General features: G+C 38.5%; 1 protein-coding gene across 1 annotated transcript in view; it reads right to left on the reverse strand.

The window, feature by feature from the left end:
- The window catches only part of lrrk2 (leucine-rich repeat kinase 2), a 35,734-nt gene that overhangs the window by 18,603 nt on the left and 4,709 nt on the right, over positions 1–12,422 (reverse strand). Inside the window, exons 5-18 of the mRNA XM_062420593.1 lie at positions 11,430–11,564; positions 9,987–10,121; positions 8,129–8,260; positions 7,425–7,589; positions 6,626–6,786; positions 6,461–6,540; positions 5,744–5,850; positions 5,358–5,487; positions 4,760–4,884; positions 3,632–3,759; positions 2,381–2,525; positions 1,710–1,849; positions 975–1,103; positions 298–468 (exon numbers count right to left, since the gene is read on the reverse strand). Of these exons, the coding sequence (XP_062276577.1) occupies positions 298–468; positions 975–1,103; positions 1,710–1,849; positions 2,381–2,525; positions 3,632–3,759; positions 4,760–4,884; positions 5,358–5,487; positions 5,744–5,850; positions 6,461–6,540; positions 6,626–6,786; positions 7,425–7,589; positions 8,129–8,260; positions 9,987–10,121; positions 11,430–11,564 (1,883 nt within the window). The remainder of the gene's footprint in view (positions 1–297; positions 469–974; positions 1,104–1,709; positions 1,850–2,380; positions 2,526–3,631; positions 3,760–4,759; positions 4,885–5,357; positions 5,488–5,743; positions 5,851–6,460; positions 6,541–6,625; positions 6,787–7,424; positions 7,590–8,128; positions 8,261–9,986; positions 10,122–11,429; positions 11,565–12,422) is intronic.

Genomic DNA, 12,422 nt, shown 5'->3' on the forward strand with positions numbered 1-12,422 from the left:
TTCTTTATTTATATGGGCTTGATAAATGAAAAACAACGTAATTCTGATTGAATTAAATTAACTAATTCATTCATCTTTTAATAGTTTCAAAATCACCCTCAAGTATTTAGTTTTAGTGATTCTAAGTATATCATGTGGAGTTAAGTCACATATGTAAACAGCTTGTTTTGACCTTTTCCCCTAAGAGAATTTAAGAGATTTTTGATGATATATAAAGCACCAGATTCAACAGGAATTTAACATGAACGTCTGGATTCTGTCGTTATTCCCGGTCAGTGAAGTTTCATGACCTCTGACCTGATAGATGAGAGAGTTTTTTTGTGTCTTCCTGTTGATATCAGCGCCGAGCTCAATCAGACACTCGGCCATCGTCGTGTCTCCGTCCTTGCAGGCTTTTTCCAGCATGCTGTAGTGTAGCTCGTGGTTGCACCACATTTTAGACAGAGCCAAGCACACCGACTTCCGCAGCTGAGAGAACAAACAGAGAGGGAGACGAAGAGATTAGAGAAGGCGGGAGGGGTCCGATACAAATCTGTTTATTAAATTAGGGTGAAGGTTCCCTGCTTTCTAGTAAGGCATTTTCAAGAAGGCGTTTAACATGTACACAAGTAGCCTAGAAGCTTAATCTGAGCAATTTTCAGGCATGTCTGGTATGTACTGCATGGTCCTTTTGTGCTGCATGTCCCTGTGTGTGTACAGAAATATACCCTGTGTTTCAACATGACTGCATGCTGAAAACTGATATTTCTATGAAGTTACATCATTTTTGAAAAAGAAAGCACATTTATGGCGACACATTACAATAGAAAAGACAATAATAGGATAAAAAAGCAGAGCTGTTTGTTGTTGGTTTTTAAAAAATAGCAATTAGGATGCAAACACTTTTATTTGAACTACAGATTTCATTTTTTAAGGGTGTAGATGATCTCTAAAACGAGGAGGAATTTGTGGTTTGCGTCACATATCTTCTTTACCTGGTTGTTGCTGTGGTCGGGAGTGTCCTCTTTGAGGTGCTGGAAGATCTGCCTGTCAAAGTCTTCTCTCTGCAGTTCAGCAGCTGCTCCTGAACAGGCGTCAAGCATCCTCAACGACACCTGAAAACACTGCAAGACACACACACAAGCAGTGATGGTTCGTGGGTTTAGAAGATCAGAGCTATAACCTGTAACAGTGAAGAGAAGTCAAGTTTTAATTCAAATCAATGTGTCTCAAAGGGTTTCCCTATATTCAAAGAGCACTGTGTTGGACAGAAGTGTGCACTGCCCGAGCTCTCTGGCCAGACTAATACCAATCAATCACATCTGCATTTTGTCTCAGAAGATGCCTGCTAGTTGGACTATTACTGTAAATGTCAAAAGCAAGCAATATGTGCAATATGACTTTTAATTTTGACATAATTTGCATTTGAGATTCTCGGCAGTTAAAGCCTTGTAGTTGGTCACCCTGTCTTACCGTCTGACTCTATAACAATTAAGTTTGTACAGGTTTAAGGGGAGAGTTGTGGTGTCTAGTCATCTACCCGTTGTCAATAATTAAATGCCAGGATAAGCAATTGATGATAAAAGATAAGAAACCAATATTTAACATGTATTGTGTTCTAACAGAAAGAAAAAAAAACTGCAACACTTCTTCTAACCAAAAAAAAGGATGCACTGCAGCAGTTATTACTTTTATTTATCACGCTCTATGAGAGCAACACTCAAGGATACCTTCAGAAGCATCTCAGAGTCTTCTCTGTACTGGATGAGTGAAGTGACTAAAACGGAGGCCAGAACAGGTACGATCATCCGCGACAGTTTCTTCTTGGATACGAGGTAGTTAAGTAGGGTCAGACCCCAATAGTGTATCTCTGGAAGAAGGTAGAGAGTTAGTAAAAGGACAAGCGGCCATCTCTCACAATGAAATCACATGAAATTACTGTTTTTTAAAATTGTTCAGACAGGTATACTAGAAGTGTATATTTAAGTTAGTGTGGAGTTATATAGTTTCATTATTCATTCTGTAAATAATCTGGGCTGAATGTAGGAATGTTCTAATAGCAGTAAAATAGCAGTGATACCAGAGTAAAGAAAGCTAGTAGCTGGTAGAGCACAAAGAGATCATTTCACTTACAGATAAGTAATCAGTAGACAGGGCTCTGAATGTGATAATAAGTCTCTGTTAATTACAATCAAATCTTCTTTTATGGCGTTAATGTAAAGATAGAGAAAAAGTGAAGCAATGACTAATGATATTACTGTTTTATCAGTGACATACTACTACTATACACTAGTCTAAAATCCTGGATTTTTTGTAAATTATGTTAGCTTATCTTTCCTCTACAATGCAACGATAAAATCAATGTCTTTAATTAAATAAAGGGCTGGAAATTACAGTGTACCTCGTTCCTGTGGGAACATCTGTAGTGTATGCAGGACTGTGTCTATCGCCCCCTGCTGGCAGAGCAGGTCCACTGCACCGGAGCAGTCAGCCAGAACAGACAGCACCCTCAAACCACACTTCTGGATGGTTGAGCTGCTGATGAACTACACACAGAGACAAACAACTTCAATGTCACTGATATTACTGGCACATGTAAAACATGAGTAACAGGATTTATTGCAGGGCTGTTGTATTGGAATATATTATCAGTTTTAGATAAATGTACTGAATAAACTGGCAACTGAGTTTATATTAATTGCTAAGTGCTATAAATATTTTTTAAGGATAAAGATTTAGGATCCAGTCTACGTGTCAACCAAGCACACAGCATACTGTAAATCATTGCTACATTAAAAAGTATAGATTTGACCCAGTTACAGCACAAAAACTAACACTGACTTAAAGTATTTAAACCTTGCAAGATAAAGTATGTAAAACAGATAATATTTTAGCTGGAATAAAGACAATGGCAGTAAGACTTCCTCTATCACCTTTAATTATTCTTTAAAGTCATTCATGGCTAATCATAAGCAATTTATGCAAAGCTACATACAGCTTGCTCTACATCATTTAAAATGCTTGTAATGTAGATGTCATAGTTCATGTTAACAGTGTTCTCATTTCTTTTGTTTGGTTTGTATCTCATTTGGGAACAAAACTTTCTGAATGGCAACAAAGGCAGTTTAAAGTTCTACAAAATTATAGTTCATCATTTGGTTTTGACTTCCCCGCTGACACGTCTTTGTTTACTGCTTCTACCATTTTCAGAGGCGGTTTCTGTCAGTGTTTATCAGCCTCCCCTCAGGGTACCAACAAACACATAGGGGGGAAGAAAAAGCAACATGCTCAACCATTCAACAGTAAGTCAATTGACAAATGTAATTACATCCTTCCGATGTTCTGGTCACAGAATACCCTACTGTATCATTTCTACAATGAATGGTTGAACTGTTTAATTTATGAATGTGAACTATACGGGTATTTGTGCACTGTCTGTTCTCTTTGTGTGCAAAAGAAGTCCAGTGGGGTTATTTTTCAAGCTCTACCCTTCTGTAATTCTTTATTTTTTTTATATTATATTAGCCAAATTTAAAATATACTTTCAAAACAAGATTTTTTAAAAAGAGGCTAAAGCAGTGGAATGACTGAAAGAAGATGAGGAGCATGAAAGATACACTTTGATGTTTTGGTAGTTGGGGTGTGTTCGTACCCTGTTGAGAACCTCCAGGTAGAGGGTATGAGCCCCCTCCACCACACACTGGTTCTTCAGGACTTTCAGGGACACGTCGGCCATGTCGGGGTCTGCCACTGAGACGCCATGCTCCCGTAAGCTCCTGTCTGGGAATTCACACACAGAACAAACACAAATGAAGACAAAGAAGCAGGCGAACACGCTGTATACACACAGACACAACTGCTCTGTTATCAGTCACTAATCTAATTAGGAGTGTTACAAGCGCAGTGCTGGGAGCAGAGGCAGAGTACACTATAACCTCATTTTGATAGAAACTTTGAACAAAACAAGCCACCCCACCGAACCAGATCTGCATTACACTGCTGAACAGAGAAAATGACTCTGCTATAGTGAAAGAGGACAGGGTTGAGATCTGAGGGTGTCCACCTGTGTTTGGAAGGTTTGCTGTGCTATATACACACTAAATAGGCTGTCATTATTTGGCATCATGAAGTTATGTCCAAGAACCGCTTATTTACACATTTAACAAACACACAGCAACATTTAAATTCATTCAGGTCCTGTTTATGTCCACTTAATGAATGTCAATCCAATACTCCCTCTTTTTTTTAGCTCTGTTTTGGTCTCCATCCACTCCTTAGAAAAATATTTGTCTTTTAAGTTGAAATATGTTCCACTTTATTCACCAGCTGACTGTTGTTTGATGCTGGGTATGTAGTGTTGTTTGCTGAAAACAGCTGTCTGCTGCAGCTGGAGATATGGCTGATGAGAGTGCTGAGAATAAAGTAGATAATGAGCTAAAAGAGACTAGAAAGCTCCAGAAAGTTGCAAAGCTGGGTGAAAATTATCTTTGACTTTGTCTCTACCAGCGACTCATTTTACATTATCCAGATATGTGACCAATTGATGGAGCCTTTGGCTGGGTGGCAGTGTCTGGTAACTCTTTCTAGAGAATAACAAACATGCAACTTTACATGAGCATAAATAGTCATCAGGAAGTAAAAGAAAATGAGAAGAAGAAGTCACTAAAATAACTAATCAGAAAAATCTTATCTGGCAGGTTACTTCTGGATCGTGCACTACAATAACAACACTAAGTAAAGATGCTGACAGGAATAAATGAGTAAAGACACTTAAATGTACCTGGGCAGAGGAAGACCAGGCTGGCCTGCAAAGCCTCCAGCTGCACCTCCGACTGGAAGTTGTGGACCTTCATGGAGATGAGGATCTGGCTCATGGCCATGGTCAGCTCATCCAGACTGGCCGTCCTACAGAAACAGAAAAGTCAACTTTATCCCAAAATAAATATGAATGTAATTGTCTTTGTATATTGAAATATGCAATTGTTGTACAATGTTTATTACATAATACTGAGAAATGCTTTGAAAAATAAAAACATGGAGGCTCCGCTGCTTGAACAGGAAGGCCACACATTTATTACTCTTCACTTTTCTGCAACAACACATCAATCGCTGCGCATCCACATACACTCACTTCTGTTCTACTTCTTAAAAAATAATGAGAAATAAACTGATGATAGAGCGGTAGAACGGAAGTGAGTGTATGTGGATGCATAGGAATTGACGCGCAATCAGAAAAGTAAAGAGTGAGATAAAAACTTAACTGAAAAGAAAAATACAAAGATTTATCATTTGAAAGAAATAACAAACTGCCCTCTGTCTGCCTGTGTTTCACATTTGGAGTGAATTTTTCTACACTTAGAAACCATGTTTGTCCTAACCTTCCCTGGAAGAGGAGGCCCAGCAGTTTGCAGGCGCTGATGGAAACCTCTTCTGAAGTCGAATGTCTCTTCATCATCTCCACTATGTTGACGTGGAGGCCACTGGACAGCAGCAGGGAACGCATCTTACCTGCAAGCAGAACAAACAGTGACTGCACTAACCAACAACACAGTACTGACAGCTGACTACATGACTTACTATCAAGGAAACATCATCCCTCCTCACTGCACTCTGTCTCTGATCAGTATACATAGTTATTATCAGTGTGCCTATTTTGGGGATTATTATTTTGCAGAAAAACATATTAAAGATGATAAGACTGACTAAATTTAGAGCCTGCTTATGTGAATCATTTCTGTGTGCAGGGATATTGCTGAAGACTCACCATTGTGTGTGATGAGTGTGGCGATGGCACAGGTAGCAGCTTTAAACACACTGGGAGAGGAGGAGTGGAGCAGCATGGCCGCCATTAACTGTCTGTGAACAGGAGTCCTGAAAGCAACCACACAGTATCCACACCATCATTACATTTCCTCATGTGACACTTTGATGCATTTCAGAAACATTCCTCATGACATGCATAGCTCGACATGCAGCATTCATGAATCCTAACATGTCATATTTCCACAGTTTTTTGATTATAAGAGAAGGCATTACCCCATTTGTTTTTCTGCTATGATTTTTATTGATTGCAACAAATTTCCACTAGCAGTGCAAAAAAGTGCTTAAAAGATGCAGTGTGTAGAATATAGTAGCATCTAGCAGAATGGACTTGGCTGACATGGTATATAATATTCATAAGTTTGTTTTAATTTGTGCAAAGTCACCTGAAAATAAAATCATTGGGTTTTTGTTACCTTAGAATGAGCCCATATTATATACAGATGGAGCAGATCTTCCATGGAGGCCCACCATGTTGCACCTCCATGTTTCTACAGTAGCCCAGAATGGACAAACCAAACACTGTATCTAGGAAGGGCTTTTTGCTTTTTTGCATGATTTGCAGTCAATCTGCAACGTCACCACCGGATGCCACTAAATCCTACACACTGCACCTTTAACAGTATTAAATATCTGTAGATAACATTGTTTCATTGTGTACCTCTCATCTTGCTCCTCCTCTGAGTGGTTCACTCCAGCTCCGTGCAGTAACAGATTGTGAATGGCCCAGCTTGCAGCTTCCTGAAGCAGTGACAGAATTTGATTATTCAAACAATACCAGTTAAATATTTGCTGTAGCTGGATGACTAGAAGAAGTTTGACTGACCTGAACTGCTGGCTCAGCAGCGTGGAGCTCCAGTGCTATACAGCAAATCTCCATCCAGCCGAGGCCCATGTCCTCCACTTCCTCTTTACCCCTATTCTCCTCCGCCTCTCCTTCTTCCAGACCCTGCTCGGCCACTGCTTTGTTCTGCACTATGGTTGCAGCTGATAGAGGGAGACAATATCATGTCATTACAAGACCTAATCTAACCTTTAAAAGCATTTCAGATGATGTTATGTGGGCTACATAAGGTGACTGTCAACTACTCACTGCATTTCTAAAACCACAATCATTGCTACCTCAATGATGCATTGATTGTGTGTGTAAGTATGTTATTGTTTAATATTGTAATATTGTTTATTACTGATCCATATGACAGCTAACAAAGTTTGCTTTGTTTTCTTGGTGACAAAGTCAAAAACTGAAAGTTTACACATTTTAAAACCACATCTTGATTCTGTCGAATGTGCAAATGTCCTATGTGGTGCCCCCCTGTGGTCACAGATAAAAAGACACTGTGTGAAAGATAATGTAATCACAGTAAAAGTTCAACACATAGGAGTGGGTTGAGTGAGTCGAGGCAATCAATCAACAAGTATGTTTAGTCTCTATACATAGATAATGTGCTGTTTTAGTAACCCAATATAATCTATCTTCTTGTGTATAATATTGCCATGTGTCGATGATAAGGTCAAGCCATTGTTCTGTTGTCTCTATCACTAATCCATCTGTGTGGACATAAATAAATTAGTTAAATATAGCATGTGTGAGTGTGTGCGTGTGTGTGTGTGTGTGTTCTCACTGAGGTCAGCCAGGCAGGACAGAGCGGCAGCTTGCAGCGTGGCGTTGTCGGGGAATGTCTGACAGGCCCTGACCGCAACCCTCTGGACGCCGTTCAACACCAGGATGTTGTAGTAGCTCTCTGCATGATGACACAAAACGAGCGCACCCTCATTCATACTGACCTCTTCAATCTCAATCTGTCAACACGTTAGCTTATCAGAAGGGATAAAACCCAAACATTAATGCATTGATAGTGAGGATTCATCGATTCCGCAAACAGTGTTATCATCTCTGACTGTCAATGAGTGAACTCCAAAGTTATTCATTGATATGAGGGTGCATTTGAGAGTTTTTACACTGGTTCTACTGAAGTAAACTAAAGAAATAGGTAACCAAAACATAATTTTGAATACTTAAACATTTTTAAGTATGACGTCTTGATACATACAACTTAAAACTTTAGATTGACCACCAAACCATGATCACTTCAACTTAAAACTTGCCTGCCAATTTATTGAATAACAAGTTAACTACAAGGAAATGCTGGGAAGAATTTTTTGGTATCGTGTAACCTTTTGATTGGTGGGAGAAACTCAATTTATCTACAAACAACACCACTGAATAATTATATTATTGCATTACATTGTAAAGTTGAATTAAGGTATTGAAATAGGCCATAAATATAACTATTTGTTGTCAGAAGAATGGACATCTGAGTCTGACCTGATGTAAACCTCTTGAACAGGCAGCAGGCCGTTTCCTGCAGCTCCTCCACCTCCGGGAAGGCGTCCATGGCTGTGATGAGTACGCTGTAGCACCGAGCGCCTCCCGACATCAAAATCTCCACGTTACTGCCTGAAGGAGAAAAGCTTATAAGCTCAAAGCAGCACAAGTTGGATTTGCATTTCAAATTCTCATCTTAATATTTTGGTTTAATCATTTTAGTCAGAAATCAAAGTATTCGCTGATATTTCAAGATTGTACATATCTAGAAATGTAAAAACGTATAGTCTGAATTACATAACGATCATAAGAATGGATGAGCAGCACAAACATACTTTTTCAGTGTCCTTAAATCAACAAAGAATAGGTGTTGGGGACAAAATAAAAAATAAAAAAGGGAAAATCTGCTTTTAAAAAAGGAAGAAAATCAGGAGGTCAGAGAAAGTCCTTCACAAATGAACGAGATTGATATCTCCAAATAGCCTGGAATCCCCCCATGACCGTGAGAAATCGTACATCTGTGAAAAAAAGGGCTTAAAGTGGAAAAAATGTTCATGACTGAAACTTAGTCATGTCCACTTTTCCACTTCTTCTTCATCTACAGCTCGGCTTTTCATGCATACATTCTCCAACTCATTAGAATTTCAGTGCTGGGCAAAGTGTCTGTTTCATCTGAAGAATTTTTTTTGTACCATCGTCATCATCATCATATGTCGGCACATCTTTCCTTGAAAAAATGTATGGTCTGATGTCTGATGTTGTGTAAGTGTGACAAGCTAAAATGGAAGATATGAGAGTTTAGAGCATTTAAAACTAATCTAATCTGTTAATCTGTCAGAATGCATCATCCAACCATAAAATTATTGATAAGTGATTGTGTTTCTCTCCACAGAAAACAAGGCTGCTGTTTTTAATGGGGCTAAACATATTTTTGTGGAAAGTAGCTGATACTTTCAAACTTTATTTTATGTGCGTAAGGCCACCAGTGACAAGAAAAGCAGTACAGAAATAACAAAAAAAGCATGGACATTTGTTTACTATCCTACTGTAAAATTTCCCGCTCACATATTTTGGACACATTTGGACTAAAACCCAAAGTAGGGGCCTTCCTGCGCTCTGATAATTGAATTTGTATTTCAAAAAATTTAAGATAAGAATAAATGTTCCTGGAAATGTTAGCGACTTCAACCCAATTATCTATTACATAACAATGTATTTGGATATCAAATACACAGTTATTCACTCATCAAGAGGGTATTTCAATGGAGATTTTACTATTTTCAACAAGCACACAAATAAATGCTCTGACACTGCAGCTGCCCGACTTTACACGTATTTGTTGCAGTTCAAATTATAATCTGATTTACATCAAGACTGTTTCAAAAAGGGTTACACTGACGTCAGGTTCTGGTAGCGAGGCTAGAAATAGACCATGTGAAATGGGGAGAAGGGTTGATGTTTAATCGGCTTCCTTCATGATCAGTGTGTAGCAATTATGAGTCTTTATATTATGAAGTTTTGATCCATGGAGGTTTTATATGTATAAAACCTTCCTCAAGCCAAGAAAAGTGATTTAAAAATCGGTGGCATCATCACACTGTAAAGTCTATGGGCTGACTGGGAACTCACAGGTGTGGCCAGCAGGGGAAACACCATTTTGCATATTCAGCGGGCTGCATAATGCAGAAGTAAACCTGGAAGCTACAAACTTTTTTTGGCATAAGTGACACCTAAGCAGTTCTCATAGGACTGAATGGAGGCCATTTTTGGGCCAGCTCTTATAATCCATGTATCAATAGTGCTCCAGTTCCTCTTTAGACTTCATATGTTTACTGGGGTGTTAATTGTTAATTCATACCAGGGCAAGCCAGTGGAAGCAGCACTTTCATGGCTTGCAGGAGCAGATCCGGACTGTCCGGGAAACTCTGGAGAGCCGTGAGAACCACAGCATGGTCCTGGTTCTCCACAAACTCTACGAGGTGGTCATCGCTCACTACACACACAGTAGACACAAGAAAGGACATTCAGCTACAGAAGTGTATGGTAACGTTCAAGTAAACCGATATAAAATGCTAAATGTTATACTAATAAATACTATTAATGTAATACTGATAAATGTTATACTACCGTTAGCATGAAATCGTGTCAGCGTGTTAATTTTCTGCACTTTTTAACACCAATATTAATGCAAACTGTGAAAAAGCTAGCATCCTCTCTTCTGAGTGTACACTGCTGGCCATTTGTGATAATGTAAAAGTTATGACTATTATATATTTATTTCATATATTGTATTTTTAAGCACTGTTAATATATGGTTTGTTAACTAAAGCTAATCTGATAAATTGCTGTTTGCTAGCAGGCTACATGCTAATGTTACATATAAAGAGAAGATAGCTACCTACAGTATATTTTGAGTTTGACCAAATTGATGGTGTCCTTTCATCATGTAATTATATGTAATCTTTATGCCAATGTGCACTTTCTCTTACTCGAGAACCACAAAGATTCAGGGCACAAAAAAGGCTTCAAATCAAGCAGTTTACAGAGTAGTGCATAATTGTAGGTGTATTATAGGTCACCATATAATAAGCCTGAAATACTCTCTCAGCTCAGTTTAGAGCAGACCTGAGCCTGAGAACAGTTTAAGTCAGTATCATAGATCACACATTTTCCAAAATCTGTACAGCAACAGAACCTCCTCTATGCTAAGACTCTCGATCCCAAAGTGTTATCAAACAGATACGACCTGAGCCACACGACCAGATTTGTCTAGACTAATCAAAGTTGATACATGTCTGATGATGTAGAGCTGACGCTGACAAATTTAATCCAAGATGTCCTAAAATGACCACAGTGCAAAGGAGAAGCCATTTTTGCTTGGAGTAACAACGTGGCCTTTTTCCTACTGCTGTTCTCAGGCCAAACTTAATATGTTTGGCTTGTATTGTACATTACAGCCCCTCAGGACCTATAAACTGTTATATACGTATTATACTAAAAGTCAGACAGTGCATGTGTGCCATAATTAAAATAAGTTTCATAGTTTGTGATGATGCAACTATAGAGAGCTAGAAGCATCTCAAATACACTGCTACACAACAGGGAATGCCTACAGTAGCATATTCAGACACGGACAGTACATAAGATAATATAAGATAAGATAAGATAATCCTTTATTAGTCGCACGATAAGGAAATTTACAGCGTCACAGCAGCAAAGTGAATAGTAAAAAATAACAACAAACATGTAATATACATATTACATGTTAGTATGCAGGAGGTTAGAGTGTGTATGTGATCACCTGTCTCCAGGAGTAACTGCAGAGCGCCACAGCCTTGGAACTGCACTTCTTCACTGGTGGGGAATGTCTTCATCGCCTGCACCACCAGGCCAAACACATCCTCCTCCTCCTCCAGCACCAGCAGAGGAACATTGTCTATGTGACAACGTACAAAAAATCAAAACAATGCAAACCATTGACTTGATCCAAGTTCTGATAAAAATCACTTATTTGAGCCTCACATCGAGGAATTGTAATTTTAGAGTCAACAAAGGAAAAGAGATGAAGAACAGAGCCACAAACTAATTATTATTTTCAACATATCCAATAACCATTTTGTCACATATAGATTACCTTCTGTATATTATCTTCAAACTTTTAGTTTAGTTTAGTTTTACAACTTCATATATGATAAGCATTGAATATCTCTTAACAAATGCAGATATGATTAATCAATCAATCAGTCAATCAATCAATCAATCAATCCCTTTTTATATAGCGCCAAATCACAACAAAAGTAATCTTTACACATAGAGCAGGTCTAGACTGTATTCTTAATTTAATTGAAATAGACCCAACATTCCCACATGAGCAAGCACTTTAGGTAAATTAGGTAAATATTTCTTCTGAATTATTGGCCACTGACATTGTACTTTAACAGACAAATTAGGGCAGTTTTCAAAGTATGTGATGCAGGGATGGGACCAAAAAGGAAAAAAAAGACATTGCAAAATCTCACAATATTTCCACTTGCAAACCATTATCAATACGCTGTCACCAAGTATCAATACATTTTTTAAATCATTGGACCACTCAGAGTTGACTCAGCTACTTTGGCGTACCACTACCAGAGCATCACTATCCTCCGCCTCCTTGTGGAGACGCTGAACAGACTGGTGACGATAAGATGAATGGCAATTGTATGTAACAACGGAGAAGAAATGCAAGCGAAATGACCATCAATGAGCAGCTGTTGTAAGATTCTCCATGTCCACACTGGACAAACAGAATCTG

This window comes from Scomber scombrus, chromosome 6 (genome assembly GCF_963691925.1).
Source record: "Scomber scombrus chromosome 6, fScoSco1.1, whole genome shotgun sequence".
In the NCBI taxonomy this organism is placed as follows: domain Eukaryota; kingdom Metazoa; phylum Chordata; class Actinopteri; order Scombriformes; family Scombridae; genus Scomber; species Scomber scombrus.